This window comes from Nomascus leucogenys, chromosome 17 (assembly GCF_006542625.1).
Source record: "Nomascus leucogenys isolate Asia chromosome 17, Asia_NLE_v1, whole genome shotgun sequence".
Taxonomy (NCBI): domain Eukaryota; kingdom Metazoa; phylum Chordata; class Mammalia; order Primates; family Hylobatidae; genus Nomascus; species Nomascus leucogenys.
The window spans coordinates 84,601,748-84,619,625 of record NC_044397.1 but is presented as its reverse complement, the minus strand read 5'-3'; the positions used below and the strand labels follow the sequence as shown (position 1 = coordinate 84,619,625).

The following is a 17,878-nucleotide window of genomic DNA, read 5'->3' as shown; positions in this document are numbered from 1 at the left end:
GAGGGGTCAGAATCTGACTCATCCCAGAACAGTCTGACTTGTCCCAGACACCCCCTCCCCATCTCTGACTTGTGAGTCACGTCACGTCTCCCAGGGGGCCTGGGCCAGCAGCCTATGTCCTTCCTCTTCTCACAAAGATACCTGACCTGCTGCAGACTCTGGATCCTCCATCCCAGATGGAGTGACCACCAGGGGAGGACAGAGCCCAACCTGATCACAAGGAAGTCGGGTGATGACACCCCACCCCCGAGGGTCCCTGGAGATGGGGGCTCCTGGCTGTGGTCTCTGGAGACCTCTTACCAGCCCAAGGAGTCCTGGGGACCCAGGGGAACTTCCCCTGCGGGAGGGGACAGGATAACCCAGGATCTGCCTTTGCTTCCATCTCAATGAGGCTGAGGGTCACAGGGCCTCCCCTCCCATAACAGAGGAACAAGGAACCCCCTGCCTGAATCTCCAGGTGGGAACTGCCCCAGCTCCTGGGTCCTGCCAGGAGGCCTGGAGCAGACGACAGACAGGGACACAGATGACCTGGAGGCAGCATCCCCAGTGCTGTGATGGAGGAACACAGGGCACTCTGGGGACCCACCTCCCAGGCTGGCGTCCTCTCTCTGAAGCCCCCAGAGACACCTCTCTGGGTCCTACCTTTGAAACCTTGGGGACAGGTGGCTCCTTCTGAGGCATCCTATCCCCCTGGTGGACAGTTCTCCAAATCTTGACTTGCTGTTCTCTGGACAACTCCTGTCCTCTCCTTGAGCTTATCCTGCACTGCATGGAGTTGGGCAGCCTGGGACTCTCCATGAGCAGGATCTGGGGTGACCTGATCCTATAGCTTGGAGGTCACACCATGTGGACCCTGGTCAGCATTCCTGGAACAGCCTCTGACTTTGACCACAGATCTCTTGCCCTCCAGGGGTGCACATCGCACACAGAGAACACTCAGGAAATTGCAGTTGATTCTCGAATAATTCGGGGGTTAGGGGTGCTGAGGACCCCGTAGAAAGTCTTTGTATAACTTTTGGCTTCCCAACAATTTAACTACTAAAACTCTACTCTTGACCAGAAGCCTTATTGATAACATAAACGGTAAATCAATGTATTTTGCATGTTTATATGTATTATATACTGTACTCTTACAATACCATAAGCTGGGGAAAATAAAACGTTACTACGAAAATCGTAAGGAAGATAAAACATATTTACTATTCATTAAGTGACCGTGGATCATCATAAAGGCTTTTATCCTTTTTTGTCTCCAGGTTAAGCAGGCTGAGGAGGAGGAAAGGAGAGGGTGGTCTTGCTGTCTCAGAGATAGCAGAGGCAGAAGAGGTGGAGGGGAGGCAAGAGGAGGGGACACACTCAGTGCAACTTTTATCTTAAAGCATCTGCACATGGCTGGGCATGGCAGCTCATGCCTGTAATCCCAGCACTTTGGGAGGCCTAGGTGGGTGGATCATTTGAAGTCAGGAGTTTGAGACCAGCCTGGCCAACATGGTGAAACCCCGCCTCTACTAAAAATACAAAAATTAACCAGGCGTGGTGGCAGGCGCCTGTAGTCCCAGCTACTCGAGAGGCTGAGGCAGGAGAATCGCTTGAACCTGGGAGGTGGAGGTTGTAGTGAGCTGAGATCGCGCCACTGCACTCTAGCCTGGGCGACAGAGCGACACTCTGTCTCGGGGGAAAAAAAAGCAACATCATCACTGGCCATCAGAGAAATGCAAATCAAAACCACAGTGAGATACCATCTCACACCAGTTAGAATGGCCATCATTAAAAAATCAGGAAACAACAGGTGCTGGAGAGGATGTGGAGAAATAGGAACACTTTTGCACTGTTGGTGGGACTGTAAACTAGTTCAACCATTGTGGAAGTCAGTGTGGCGATTCCTCAGGGATCTAGAACTAGAAATACCATTTGACCCAGCCATCCCATTACTGGATATATACCCAAAGGACTATAAATCATGCTGCTATAAAGACACATGCACACGTATGTTTATTGCGTCACTATTCACAATAGCAAAGAGTTGGAACCAACCCAAATGTCCAACAACGATAGACTGGATTAAGAAAATGTGGCACATATACACCATGGAATACTATGCAGCCATAAAAAATGATGAGTTCATGTCCTTTGTGGGGACATGGATGAAACTGGAAAACATCATTCTCAGTAAACTATCGCAAGGACAAAAAACCGAACACCGCATGTTCTCACTTATAGGTGGGAATTGAACAATGAGAACTCATGGACACAGGAAGGGGAACATCACACTCCGGGGACTGTTGTGGGGTGGGGGGAGGAGGGGAGGGACAGCATTAGGAGATATACCTAATGCTAAATGACGAGTTAATGGGTGCAGGAAATCAACATGGCACATGGATACATATGTAACAAACCTGCACATTGTGCACATGTACCCTAAAACCTAAAGTATAATAAAAAAAAAAGCAACAAACAAACAAACAAACAAAAAAACAAAAAACAAAAATCAAACAAACAAAAAAACAAAAACATCTGCGTAAAAGTGGACCTACACAGTTCAAACCTGTGTGTTCGAAGGTCAGCTGTAATTCCCCTGGACATGAACTTGGCCTTGCTAAGGAGGTGAAGGTGGAGCCTGGTTTCCATTCCTTGCTCCAACAGACCCTTCTTGTCTCCCCCACGTTCCTGCTGTGTCCCACCTCTTCCTTCCTGGGGCCTCTGAGGACCCCGCTCTGCCAAGGGTTTCTGTGCAGCTCCCCATTCCCTCCTGGCATCACCCATGGGGAAGGTGGGGTGACCACAGGACTGTCAGCCAGACAGAGGCTTCCAGGTCAGGTAGAACCTGGAAAGGACCTGAGCCACAGCTCATCCAAAAGACAGGGAGAGGGGGGGTTTCCTTGAAGCCTTCCCCAAGGACAGCAGAGCTCAGAGCCACACATCTCCCTCCACCACAGCTGTCTCTTCCCAGGACACACCAGACACCTCCCTCCACACCCAGGAGCTATAGCTCCTCCTGAGACCCCTGGTCTTTTGTTTCTGTGCCTGGGTCAGAGGCCAGGTTGCTGACACTGGAGACAGAGGGCTGGTCCCTCCCCAGTCATCCCCCAGTGAGCCCCTTTCTATCCCCCAGAGCCACCTCTGTCACCTTCCTGCTGGGCATCATCCCAGCAGAAACCCAAGGCCCAGCTGAGTTTCTCTGTCACAAGGGAAATAATCCCCCTGGTGTGACAGACCCAAGGCCAGAACACGGCATAGGTCAGCACTGGGAAAGGTTGGTTGTCCTCCCAGGGGACAGGGGTCCATCAGCCTTGCTTCTCAAAGCTTTGTGTCAGGAACTGAATATAGACAAAAGGGAAAGAGGAAGAGGGACAAAAGAGGCAGGAATGAGAGGGGAGGGGACAGAGGACTCCTGAGCAGAGACCCCACCCCTGGACCATGTGATCTTGGAAAGGGCTCCTGCCCTGGGAGGAGGCTCAGCACAGAGGTAGGAAGGACAGCAGAGCTGACAGTCACAGCAGCCCTGACAAGAGAGTTCCTGGAGCCCAAGTTCTTCTCCACAGAGGACAAGCAGGCAGCAGAGACCATGGGGTCCCTTTCAGCCTGTCCACACAGAGTGTGCATCCCCTGGAAGGGGCTCCTGCTCACAGGTGAGGGGAGGACTTCCTGGGAGTGGGTGGGAGGAAGGCTAGAGAGACTGGCTGGGGTCTCCTTGGGAGGATGGGGCTCTGAGAGGGGACAAAGGGCTTCTGTCGAAGCTTGAATATGGAACAGGACACCAGAGAGGGACAGGAAACCAGAACAGGAAAACCACATTGAACTGGAATTGGAAAGGGTCAAGAAAATCTCACATGTTCTCTCTTCCTGGTTAATCATCACGAACTGCTACATTTTGAAACACAATAATAATAACTATATCATATGACACTTCAAATAAAAACATAACCAGGGCATAAAACATTGTCCCTAGCCACCAACCTCAGACATTGGAAAATAAACCCCAGGATGTGGAGGGAGGGCCCTGGGAACTCTCATGAACTCATCTACTGGAGCCTGCAGCCTGTTCCAGGCACTGGGGTGAAATCCAGATCACACAAGTCCCTGCCCTCACGGAGCTCATTCTCTCATGGGGCAGAAGACAGACAGGCAAAGAGATCTAGAATGTGAAGTCGGGTGTTAACAAGAGCTCTAAAGGGAATAGAGCAGGGAAAGGTCAGAAACGGAACACCCAGGGCCTCTAGAAAACGTGTGAGGGAAGGGGTCTCCCAAGGATGCCCTGATGTGAACAGGTCCTGCAGTGTAGAGGGAGCCCTGCAGATCCCTGGGGAAGAGGATTCCGAACAGGGAAATGTAAGGTCAGAGGTGCTGAAGAAATAGAGGTCATGCTGCTGACATTGATCCAGTAGGACACACACACACACACACACACACACACACACACACACACACACTAACTTCAAGATGGGGGTGGGTGAAGAGACCTGCTCAGGATCCAGGGCCCCATCTTTCCACCCCAATACATAGGTCCCAATATTGACTGATGCTCTCTCCCCCTCCTAGCCTCACTTTTAACCTTCTGGAACCTGCCAACCAGTGCCCAGACCACTATTGAAGTCATGCCATTCAATGTTGCAGAAGGGAAGGAGGTCCTTCTACTAGTCCATAATGAGTCCCAGAATCTTTATGGCTACAACTGGTACAAAGGGGAAAGGGTGCACGCCAACTATCGAATTATAGGATGTGTAATAAACGATCAAGAAAATGCCCCAGGGCCCGCACACAATGGTCGAGAGACAATATACCCCAATGGATCCCTGCTGATCCAGAACGTCACCCACAATGACGCAGGAATCTATACCCTGCACGTTATAAACAAAGATCTTGTGAATGAAGAAGTAACCAGCCAATTCTACGTATTCTGTGAGTGATTCCTCCATGACTTCTGGGTGCTGGGGGTCAGTTCTACTTCATACACATGGGATTGTCAGGCCTGGGTTGTGCCCGTGTCCCCATCTACACTTTATCCTGTGTCGGGGTTTGGACATTTAGTGAAGGACACACATGGGGGAGACAAACTTCTACAGATCAGAATCCCTTTCCTGCATCCAGACACTGCAGATACTTGCTGCAGAGGAAGGACAGTCTGATGCGGGGGGACTCGGCAGGGGGAGATCAGTCTCAGCCAAGATTCTGTGCCCTCCCCCTGAAAAAGACCCTGGAGAACTGGGTCAGAGCCTGGCCTGAGGGGTTCCCTGGAATCCTCACAGAGAAGCTCAGCCCTGGAAGCACAAGTCCCAGATCCCTGTCCCAGGGCCCTTGACTCCAGGTGACCCTAAGGAACCTGTGTCAGGGCTGGGTTGTGGCCTCCTGGGCTGAACTGACTGAGAGCAAGGATTTGAGTTCTTTGAGGATCATGGCTTATGGAGCTGGTCACCAGCCTGGTCACCCCCAGGAACTCACTTGGGCAAGGACAGAGCCTCATCCTTCACCTGAGACTCAGCCTGGAGAGGACAGATGAACAGGATTACTAGGACCTCAGCACCCCTGGATGAGGAACTTAAGAGAGGTCCTAGGGGAGTCAGTGTCCTCAGGGGGAGAAAGAGAAGAAGAAAGATTCTGCTGTAAGTTCTTTGTACACCAGGAATCAGGTCCAAATAACCCACTCCTGGGGGCAAACAGAGCTCCTGCTTGTTTGGGCAGCTCTTCTACACAGGGCTCTCGTCCAGGTAATTGCGATTATTTTAAGGTGAATTCACAGACAACAAGGCAAGCCAGAGACCATTTACGCTTTATCTCATTTTGTTAAAGGAAACTGAGGCGGAAGGAAATACAGCCACTGAGGCAGGGTCTCACGGACCGGACAGTCACATCAGAGTCCCCAGGTCTTTGTAGCCACAGAGCTTGCTTCCTAGGCATCCAAGCCAGAAGTGGGAGATTCTGGTCTAGGGAGTGAGGAACAAATGGAGAATTAGTTTTTACTTAGAACTGAATTTCCTGCCTCAACTATAAGAGTCAGTGTTGGAAATGTCCAGGCCTCTCCCTTAGATTCACACTCCTACCCTCACTGGACCTGAAATCCTGTGTTTCCTGATGTGTTGGTGTCACTCCCACAGGAGGATAAAGGAGAGGACTTTGCTTTCTCTCCCCGCTCACACCCTGCACAAGCCAGGGCCCTACGTGAGACACACACTCGCTCAGTAGTTCTTTCATGAAGGAGGGAGGGAATGAATGAAGGAATGAATGATCCATAATCTCTTCAGAGACTGGAACCTGATGCAGGATCCTAGGAGGCTCTGGCACCTGTTCCCTGTCCCTCCAAGGGGCTGAGACCCATGTTCCACCCCTCTCATCCCCTGCCCCTAAAGCCACCCCAGTGGGAGACTGAGACAGGAGGGTGTCTTGAGCCCAGTAGTTCAAGACCAGCCTGGGAAACATAGCAAGATCCCTGGATCTTTTAAAAAAAAAAAAGAAGCCACCCAGGTGTTGAGTCTCAAGACTGTGTAAATGCTTGGCCACGGGACAGGGATGAGCAACTCCTCTATCCGCTCTCTACACTGACTCACCAGGGGGCCAGAGGCAGGACAGGTGTGCAGTCCCCAAAGCCCATGGGTTCATTCCACCCATTTTACTACCAACTCCATCCTCGTCTTGCTGTGGGGCTCAGGTCCTCCAGTCATTCCCGGGACCTCCTCCAGGTGCAGCGGGCCAGGTGGGTGCTGTCTGATGGGTTTGCTGTCCATTCCACATACACTTGTGTCCTCATGATGACACCATTGTCATAAGTTGGGGTCCCTTGGAATGGGAACTGCATCAGCCACTGGCATCTCACTTAGACTCTGCCTAGTTTAGATGAATTTGATCAAACTCTTGTTGTGTTTCCTTAGGTCGAGAGAAAAGGAAGAAAGCAGTTCTCATGCCTGTGTTGGGCTTTCCTTCGTTTTGCTGACTCCCCACAGGAGCTGGGGACAGGGAGCTCTTTGTAAATTTCCTAACATAACACACATCTCTTCTCCTAATTTGCCTTCATTGTTCTTGTTATGTCATTTAGAATCCTCAGATTTTCAGCCAGCCCCTGCTTGTCTCACTCACCCTTTCTCCATCTTCTTCCGGACTCTGCTGCACTTTCCTGGTGGTCGCTAGCTCTTGTCAGTCACTATCAAACACCCAGGCAGAGCTGCCCCACCTGGAGGCCCTGCAGTCTGAGTACTAAACTCACCTCTAGACTTTTTCCTGGTCTCCTCTGCTCAAACACCCATTGTTATCATCACCCATCTCTGGGATATCCTTGAAAAAAAAAAAAGGCTCAGAGAAACACCCCTTGGCTGGGTGGTGTAGGAGTGTTCAGCTGGAAGGAACTCAGCTCTTGCCCATTTGAGGCGAGGACCCCAAAGGGCCTAGTAGGCAGCCATCAGGAAAGGACCAGGAGAGGCACCAGGGGCTGTGACTCATGGTCCTGGGTCTGTCCATGACCCAACGCTGCTGCACAATTACACTTGAGAAAGTCTGTGCTTCTCTAAGACAAATCAGGCAGCCTCACAGTCTCTGAGCTCTCAGATCATTGTGCACCTGTCTTGTGATACACACACCTTCTGTGGGCTTTTAAGGACTTGAGTGGGCTTAGAGGTGGGAGATGCCAACTCTGACTGAAAGATGCCTTGGGGGAACCAAGGGTGCCACACAGGGCAATCTTCTCTCTCTTACCTGCACAGCGGTGCCACCCAAGCCCTCCATCACCAGCAACAACTTCAATCCGGTGGAGAACAAGGATATTGTGGCTTTAACCTGTCAACCTGAGACTCAGAACACAACCTACCTGTGGTGGGTAAACAATCAGAGCCCCCTGGTCAGTCCCAGGCTGCTGCTTTCCACTGACAACAGGACCATCGTTCTACTCAGTGTCACAAAGAATGACAGAGGATCCTATGAATGTGAAATACAGAACCCAGTGGGTGCCAGCCGCAGTGACCCAGTCATCCTGAATGTCCGCTGTGAGTATCTTTTGTTCCTCTGTGGCCCAGGCTGCCAGCCCAAATCCATGCAGCCAGAGGCCAGGCCTCTTAGTCCCTCTCAGGTCCAAGTACACAGACCCTCACCTCTAGACACCCAGGCTGGTGGTGACTTCCTGCCCCAAGCAAACCTGGGCAAACCCAGCCTTGACCAAGAATGTGAGAGGAGGAGCTGCTCCTGTCCTGGGAGGCTCAGGGTCCACAGCCTGTGATGGGAGAAACAGGTGAATGTCTCAGGCTCTGGCTCAGTGAACGCAATCAGGGTTTGGTTGGGACTTCAGGATTGTGATTTGGGTAAGAGGGACCCTGCGGCCCTTCCACAGACCAGGAGCTTCCGCTTCCCTCTGAGGACATCACTTACGGCTTTATTCTCTTTGCTCCAGGTGGCTTGGACACCCCTACCATTTCCACCCCAGACATATCTTATGAGTTAGGAGCAAACCTTAGACTCTTCATCCATGCAGCCTCCAACCCACCTGCACAGTATTTTTGGCTGAGTGATGGAAAGCTTCTGCAACACATGCAAGAGCTCTTTCTCCCCAAAGCACTGCAAAGAATAGTGTGTCCTATACCTGCCATGCCCACAAATTGGCCACTGGCCACAATAGCCACAGTCAAGATGATCACAGTCCGTGGTACATGGATCCCTGGACCGCTGGCATCATATTTTGAGGTGGGGTCTCTCTGGTGTTAAGGAAGAGCTGAAAAAAATTTTCTTTTCCAGCCTGTGTCCCATGGACACAAGCAGATCCCCAATTCTCCCCGCTGAACCCTCTCACTCTGTCTCTGCAGACCCTCCTCCCTGTGCTTCAGTAATTTCTCATGGCTGATTATGGATCCAGCCTGGAATGTGCGGAGGAGGCTCCCTCAGCCCCAAAGCCCCATGTAGTGGAAGGAGCTTCACAGAGGTGAAAGCAGGAAGGGTCCTTAAGGGTTCTCTTGGTCATCAGTACATCCCTTTTTGTCACCTCTTTGTGTTCTTTTGCCTAATTCATGAGCTTCAAGGAACAAGGAGGCTTTGAACCATCTCACACTTTTTCCCCAGATGAGAGGAGGAAGCCCCTTGGATGAGGGAAGAGCAGCTCAGACTCTGCTCTCTGCTCTGCTCCCGGCTCACCTCGTCACTGGCCCTGCCCTGACTCCACCTCGGGTGGGACCTGGGTGTGTGGAGAAGGTGCTTGGGTGACCTGTCCTGAATCTGGCTAAATTGAGCTGTCAATCAACAGCAGAGCCTCTCCTGGGTCAGGCTTCAGGGAACTGGGAAGAGAGGGAGCCCTGGGGCAGACTCTTGAACTGTGGCCTGGGGCTCTGAAGTCACCGGCTGTATGACACTGTGGACACAGCACAGAGCACAGCTAGGGATGAACATTTGGAGAAATAGGGAGATTCAGCCACCGGGGCTCTGCAAGGGAGGTAAGGGGCAGGGCCACAAAGTGTGTATTTATAGCGAGGGTAAGAGTACCAGCCACTATATATTAATAAAGGTTAAGCACTCATAACCTGAAATTTACCATATTAGCCATTTTACATGTACGGTTTAGGGCTGGGCACCGTGGCTGATGCCTGTAATTCCAGCACTTCGAGAGGTTGAGGTGGGTGGCTCGCTTGAGCTCAGGAGTTCAACACCAGGCTGCACAACATGGTGAAACCCTGTCTTCACAAAAAATTAGCGAAACATGGTGGCACATGGCCTGTAGTTCCAACTACTTGGTGGGCTGAGGCGGGAGGACCACTTCAGCCCAGAATGTCGAGGCTCTAGTGAGCCTTGATTGCGCCGCTGAATTCCAGCCTCGGTGACAGTGTGAGACCCTGTCTCCAGAAAAAGTATGGTTTAGTGATATCAATTATATTTATACTGTTGTGCAACCATCACCGCTATCCATTTCCAGAACTTTTTCAACTTACCATGCTAAACCTCTGCACTCAATAAACAGTAACTCTGCACTCCTTCTAACCCTAGTCCCTGGTAGCCATCATTCTACCTTCTGTCCGTCTGTAATTGACTATTTTATTAATAAGTACCTCACATCAATAGACTCATACAAAATTTGTCCTTTTGTGTCTGGCCACATTTCGCTTAGCATAATGTCTTTAAGGTACATTCACGTTGTAGTATGTATCAGAATTTGAGTCTCATGACTGTGTAAATGCTCAGCATTTTATTTTATCACCTGTTAAGATTGAATGAGTTTCCATTGCGTGGATATATTTCATTTTGCCTCTTGACTTATCGTTCGGTGGACTTTTGAGCTGTTTCCACATTTTGGCTATTGTGAGTAGTGCTACTATCAACATGGGTATATAAATATCTTTTCAAATCCCTGCTTTCCATTATTTTGGGCATATGACCAGAAGAGGAATTGCTGCATCAAATGGTAATGCTTTGCTTAATTTTTTTGAGAAACGGCTGTACCATTTTCCACTGTGGCTGCACCATTTCACACTCCCACCAGCAATGTGCAAGAGTTTCAATTTTCCCACCTCCTCAAAATACATGTTTTGTGTTTTCTTTTCTTTCTTTCTTTTTTTTTTTTTTAATCAAATCCATCCCAACGTGTATGTGGTGGTGTATCACTGTGGTTCTGATTTGCATATCTCTAAGTATTAGTGATGTTGAGCGTCTTTGCATGTGCTTATTGGCCATTTGTATATCTTCCTTGGAGAAATCTCTATTTTAGTCCTTTGCCCATTTTTAAATTGGGTTTTTGGGTTTTTGTTGTTGAGTTATATTAGTTCTTTATATATTCTGAGAATTAATCCCTTATCAGATATATGATTTGCAAATATTTTCTCCCATTCCATGGGTTGCCTTTTCACTTTCTTGATAATGCCTTTGATATAGAAAAGATCTTACTTTTTATAAGTCAAATTTGTCCATTTTTTTTGTTGCCTGTGCTTTGGGTGTCATAGCCAAGAAATCACTGTGAAATCCAATGTCACAAAGCTTTCCCCCTATGTTTTCTTCTAAGAGTTTTATAGGTTTATCTCTTACATTTAGGTCTTTGATCCATTTCGGGTTAATTTTTATATGGTGTTAAGTAAAGATTCAACTCATTCTTGTTCATGGATATCCAGCTGTCCCAATATCATTTGTTGAAAAGACCATCCTTTCCCTATCGAATGGTCTTGGTACCCTTGTCAAAAATAATTTGACCATAAACGCAAGCATTTGTTTCTGGGCTCTCCATTCTATTCCATTGGTTTCTATGTATTCCTTTATGCCAGTACCACACTGTGTTGATTACTGTGGCTTTGTAGTAAATGCTGAAATCAGGAAATGTGAGTCCTCCAACTTCATTCTTTCATATTGTTTGGGTATTTAGAGTCCTGAGACTCCATATGAATTTTAGGATTTTTCTATTTCTGCAAAATATGCCACTGGGATTCTGGTAGGGATTGCATTAATATTGTCATCTTAATGATATTAGGTCTTCCAATCTATGAAAATGGAATTTCTTTCCATTTATTGATATATTCTTTAGTTTCTTTCGGCAGCGTTTTTAATTTTCAGCTTACAATTTTTTCACCACCTTGGTTAAGTTTATTCCTAAGAACTTTATTCTTTTTGATGATAATGTGAATCAATTTTTTTTCTAATTTCTTTTCAGATTGTTCATTGTAAGTGCATAGGAATACAACTGTTTTTTGGCTGGACATGATGGCTTACACCTGTAATCCCAGCACTTTGGGAGGCTGAGGTGATCAGATCATTTGGGGTCACAAGTTTGAGACCAGCCTGACCAACATGGTGAAACCCTGTCTCTACTAAAAATACAAAAAAAAAAAATTAGCCAGGTGTGGTGGCACATGCCTGTAATTTCAACTACTTGGGAGGCTGAGGCAGGAGAATTGTTTGAACTGGGGAGGCAGAGGTTGCAATGAGCCAAGATCGTGCCACTGCACTTCAGCTTGGGCAATAAAATGAGACTCTGTCTCAAAAAAAAAAGAGAGAGAGAGAGAGAAAGAGAGAGACAGAGAAAAAAGAAAAAAGAAATACAGCTGATTTCAACTGATTTTTGCGTGTTGATTTAGTATCCTGCAGTTATACTGAATCTGTTTATTAGTTCTAAAATTTTGTTTTAATCTCTAGGGTTTTCTACACTTAAGTTCCTGTCATCTGCAAACAAAGTTAATTTTACTTCTTTCTGATTTGGATGTTATTTTCTTTCTTCTTGCCTACTTTCTCTTACTAGAACTTCCAATATTACATAGAATAGAAGTGGCAAAACTAGGCATTCTTGTCTCGTTTTTATTTTAGAGGGAAAGCTTTCAGTCTTTCTCCCTGGAGTATGATGTTAGCGTTGGGCTTTTCAGATATTGCCTTTATTATATTTGAGGTAGTTTCCTTCTATTTATAATCTGAGTGTGCTTATTATGATAGAATGTTGAGCTTTGTCAAATGCCTTCATTGGTTCAGTCTCCCTAGTAGTTATTAGTCTATTGAGATCTTCTGTTTCTTCATGGTTCCATTTGGAAGGTTTTATGTTTCTAGGAATTTATTTCATTCAGGTTATCTAACTTGTTGGCATATAATTATTCATAATACTCATAACACTTACTATTTCTGTAAAATTGGTAGTAATCACTTTCATTTCTGATTTGAGTAATTTCTATCTTCTCATTTTTTTCCTTAGTCGATCTAATTAAAGGTTGTGAATTTCGTTGAACTTTTTTGAAGAACCACGTTTTGGTTTCATTGCTTTTCTCTATTGTTTTTCTAGTCCACTTTAATCCTTATTATTTCCTTCATTAGCTAACTTTGGGTTTCATTTGTTTTTCTCCTATATCCTTAAGTTGTAAAGTCAGGTTGTTGATTTGAGATCTTTCTTCTTTTTAAATGTATGTATTTATAGTTATACATTTCTTGCACAAGATTCTTAACTTCTCTGAGCCTTAGATTCCACAATTGAAAATTGCAATAAGAATGCCTGCTTCACAGTATTGTTTTGAAGATTTAATGTAATAATCAATGAAACATTCAGCAAAATGCCACATGCAGAGGAACTGTTTCATAAATGTTAGCTGCTGTTAAGGCTACCATTATTATTAGCCTTGAAGTCAGGTAGTCTTAGAGTCAAATCCTAGGTCCACCTGTCACTAGCTGTATGATATTGGGTAAGTTTTTCACCACTCTAAACCACCTTTATTTTCTACCTGACAGTATTATTTTACAGCTCAAATGAGATACATTAAATAATTTAACACAGGGCCTGACACATAGGAAGCACCCCTCAACAGTAGCTAATATTAGTGATTATTAATCATCAGTCTGAGTTGACTGATGACTGATGAGAAGTTAAGCCCAAATTATTGCAACGGAAATAAAGAAGAAACAGATGCAGAAGGTATTATATATACATGTGCATATTTATATTCACATATATACACACGTATATACATATACATATACATGGGAGAAAGAGGCATTACACAAAAAATCCACTGGGACACGGTTACTGATTAATATGGGAGAGGGAAAAGAACAGAGTTAAATACGAAGTCTCAAGCCTAGTATGTTAGTTTTCATTCAGTGAGATGCAGCCAAGATGGGATTAGACATGCAATATAATTTTGAGGGAAAAACACCTGTGAGGGAAAGTGGGGTGGGAGGGGGAGGAGCCTGGGAGAGCCCTCAGATCATGATGCAGATGTCATGCCTGTGGAGGAGAAAGAGAAAAAAAAGAAAGTTTCAGATTGCAGTGCAGTTCGAAGAGAGTTTCTGCAAGACTGTTGGGAATTCCTCAAGCCCATCACCTTTCAGAGCAAAACAGAGTCTTGCAGAACTTGACTTGCTTTCACACACCTTCTGGGAGCCCGTGGGAAGCGAGGTCTCTCTACAAAGGAGGTGGTGAGTTCAGAATGCACTAACTGCCACAACTGAGACACTAAGAAAAAAAATGCAACCATGAAAAAGTGGCAAGTTTTAATGACATACAAGATTAGCAATCGGTCTTTCTCAAATTTCAAAGCCTTCAAAAATATCTGAGTGTAAGAAAGTCAGGATGGAATTGACAGAAGACTGCCCATCACCCTGGAAACCTGGTGAGATGAAAAACCTGCAAGAATTTAGTTGGCTAATCATCTCCCAGCAACCTTCCCACAAAAATAATGTATTCCTTGAAGGAACAAATAGAAACGACTTCATGCTGAGAGTTGGTTCCTGGGCGACCCCCCTGTAAAATCAGATCACCTTCATTCCTTCTCTTTTCTTTCCATGACAGCTGAGTCAGTACAAGCAAGTTCTCCTGACCTCTCAGCTGGGACCGCTATCAGCCTCATAATTGGAGTACTGGCTGGGATGGCTCTGATATAGCAGCCCTGGTGTAGTTTCTGCATTTCAGGAAGAGTGGCAGGTATTGTGACCTTTCCTCTTATCCTGTTTCCTGCAGGGCTGACTGCCATGCTTGGAAGAGGGAAAAGATTTCTTCACCTGTATCTGGGACTAGATCTCCTCCTCCTCCCGCTAAACTCCTGCTTCTCAGCACTAATTCCTGCAGGTCTCTTCTTCCCTGGTCTTCATGCTTCCTGTACTCCACTGTCTCTTAGACATGACTACTCCCAGCCTCTGCTCATTTGTTTCCCCAATTCAATACATTGTGAAAGCTTCTTCGTCCTTTTTAAAACATTTTTCACTTGTGCTGTTCTCTCCATTCCCGTGAACCTCAACAACTGCTTGAAGTCCTGCTTGACTTCTTGTCTCTAGTGTTTGAATGCTTCCTAGCATATGACTGCTTCATTACCTTCCTAAAATCACCTACTCAAGAACCTGCAGGGTTCTTATCTAGCCTGTTAGATAAGTTCACATTTCTTCTCTTCACGAATCCTTTTTACTTCCTTTACCACTACTCCTGAGTATAATTTCTCCATCCTAACTAGATCTGTCTTCCTATACATCCCTGCCCCTCCACCCCATATACACATAGAATTCTTAGTTCCAATGTTATGCCTAAAAACAAGGTAACCTTCCTCCACCACCTACACCGTGGAGTTACCCACACCCTTCATCACAAGCAACCTCTGACCTTGTGGAGGACAAAGATGGTAGCATTAGTATGTGAACCTGAGACTCAGGACACAACCTAAGCGTGGCTGAGAATCTTTTCCTGATAACCAATTCATGTGTTCATGAAAGATAGACAAATGAAGAAGGCAAGGTCCCTACTCCAGGGAACATAAAGCCTAAGACAGATGATAAGACAAAGGGCCAGGTGCATTGGCTCACAACTGTCATCCCAGTGCTTTGGGAAGCTGAGGTGGGAGGATCCTCTGGGCCCAGGAGTTCAAGGTTGCAGTGAGCTATGATTGTGCCTCTGCACTCCAACCTGGGCAACAGAGCAAGACCCTGTCTCCAAAAAATAAGACATGAAAAATAATTGTAATACCAAAATAGAAAAAGACAAATTCCACAAGAAGAAAGAGGAATCTAATGGGAAATATGGCTACACACTGAAATCACTGGGAAATTTTTAAAAGAACAACTGATTCCCAGGCTCCACTCATACATTTTGATTTAATGGTCTAGAGTGGGACCAAGGTGTTATTATTTAAGCCTTCCCACGTGCTACTAATGTGCAAGCAGGATGCAGAACCCCTGCTCTGATAAGTAGGACTTGGGCTTAAATCAATGGTTTGTAGCTAGGGGTATGTATCAAAAGTACCTGGGGAACTTTTTCAGCATACATAAGCTTATACATTGTTGGCCATATTTGTTAATGGGCTGTGCCCTGAACTCAATAATCCAGTTGAGAAACAGAAGTGAAATGGAAATTCACCTTATTTGATATATTAAATTATATGCAAAACACTGACAAATGACAAGTGATGTCAAGCCTTCTCTAAGTTATATTTGCGGGTATGTTATTGATGTGAATGTTTCAAAAATTATATGAGATTTCTAGAAATCTAATATTTTATCAGTCACAGTGTTACATGCCACAGAAATAACCAAATTTGTTTGTGAGTGGTGTCATTATTATCAAATCTACCAAATCTGAAGTCTTATCAGATTTTTAACCATTGCCATCTTAAGTCTTTGTCATTCACAGACAGTTGTTTTGATTCTTCTCTAAAAGCATTTGGAAATGATTACAGTCCCAAACTGTTTCTTTTCCAAGGAGATTTATGACTAAGACTCTGACAAGTTGTCTTGAATACAAGTTTCTGATAACTTTAGAATCATACCACTGGGCTAAGAATTTCCAAAACTTTGATGAAGAGATATCTTCATGAAACTGCCAACCAAGATCAAGCAGAACAAAAAATTAATTTCATGGGACTAAATGAGCTAATGAGGACAATGTTTTTATGAATTTTTAGTTGAAGTTTTGATGATTCTTTAAATGTTTTGTTTTCCAAATTTGAAGGAACATTTTTCTTTTAAGCTGTCTATAGCTTACAGAAACTTGGTAAAATACAACTTGTGAACAAAAATTGAAACATTAATTTTTCTCCCTACATTTTCCATCCAGAATCAGGCAACTATTCATGGGTGTTCACATTGTTATGACAATAGTTATTTGCATAAGTTCAATAAGAATCTGTTCTGTTTATAACAGGATACCTTTAAAAATACTGGTTATATTACCAAGGCTTTGGCGGGGATGTCATATTTGGAAATATACATAGAATGAACCTGTAGGTACTGAGGTACTGCAGGCAAAGTCTGAAGTCAGCTTTGGTTTGGCTTCCTAGTGCTGAGAGGTTTCTAAAAGTTTAATCTGAGATTCCTTATCAAACCTTCCAGCAAAGCAAACCTAAAAAGATGCTATGTGGTCAATCGTTATTCTTGCTGTACTTCTTATATAAAGAATCAGGCCAAGTTTGATGAGACTCTACCTATTTTGTAAACAAATTAGTCTTACTCTGATTAACTTTGGTAGAAACAGGGAGAGATAAAGAAAAATCATGTTCAGAAGAAAAACTATAATACAACTGTTATCAAATTGTAGCCCTGTATTTTGTTTTCAAGTTTTTATTATCCACCTGTAGACTGGACTGGACCCTGAATTCTTCTAGCTCCTTCAATCCCATTTTCTTCTGTGGAATCACTAAGTATAAGACCTGCTCTCTTCTTGAAGACCTATAAACTGGAGGTGGACAACTCGATGTAAATTTCAAGGAAAAACCCCCATGCCTGAGATGTGGGCCACTCAGAGCTCACCAAAATGTTCAGCACCATAACTAGAGACACTCAAATTGCCAAACAGGACAAGAAGTTGATGACTTCATGCTGTGGACAGTTTTTCCCAAGATGTCAGAACAAAACTTCTCATTGTGATGAGGCTCTTATCCCACTCCATTTTTCCTTGCTCATGCCTGCCTCTTTAATTTGGTAAGATAATGCTGTAACTAGAATTTCACAATCAGCGCCTTGTGCAGGTAATTTGAGAGAGTGTTGGATGTGTCATGTCATCATGTCAAACCCAAATCTTTACATGACCTAAGGGATCCTTTATTCCACCCAGTGGCTAACTTTAACAACATCCCTAATACAACTGTTTATTCAAAAGCATGTTGGTCCCTTTCAGAGTTAGACCTCTAGACTCACCTGTTCTCACTCCCTGTTTTAATTTAACCCAGCCATGGGATGCTAGATTACAGAATTGCGCCCTACTAGCTGAACAGGGAGGAGTTTGTGCAGTTGCTGACACTTCTTGTGTCAGTTGCAAAAATTAACAAATATGCTGCTTGGTTAAAATGGGTAGGCTCCTCATGTGGCTCATTCTTTAATTTACTCTGTTTTATTTGGTTTGGTTCATGGGGTCTCTGCCTATGGATCATACTCCAAACTCTTGGTGTTATCCTCCTGATTGTCATAATATTAGTTACCCTGGTGTGCTGTATTCTCTAAAACCTTTAAATGTTTGCATGCAGCCATTCGTCAAATGTCAAAT

The 17,878-nt window shown here is 45.2% G+C and overlaps 1 protein-coding gene across 2 annotated transcripts; it reads left to right on the top strand.

The window, feature by feature from the left end:
• Positions 1–3,466: 3,466 nt before the first annotated feature.
• CEACAM7 (CEA cell adhesion molecule 7) lies at positions 3,467–17,401 on the top strand. Of its 2 annotated transcripts, none has more exons than XM_004091004.3 (5): positions 3,467–3,629; positions 4,540–4,899; positions 7,689–7,967; positions 14,207–14,334; positions 16,954–17,401. In XM_004091004.3, the coding sequence occupies exons 1-4, from the start codon at positions 3,566–3,568 to the stop codon at positions 14,296–14,298; spliced, it is 795 nt and encodes a 264-aa protein (XP_004091052.1). In that variant the 5' UTR covers positions 3,467–3,565; the 3' UTR covers positions 14,299–14,334; positions 16,954–17,401. The 2 variants fall into 2 exon arrangements, with proteins under 2 accessions (XP_004091052.1, XP_004091051.1); XM_004091003.3 differs by having other exon boundaries at positions 16,974–17,283.
• The last annotated feature ends 477 nt before the right edge of the window (positions 17,402–17,878 follow it).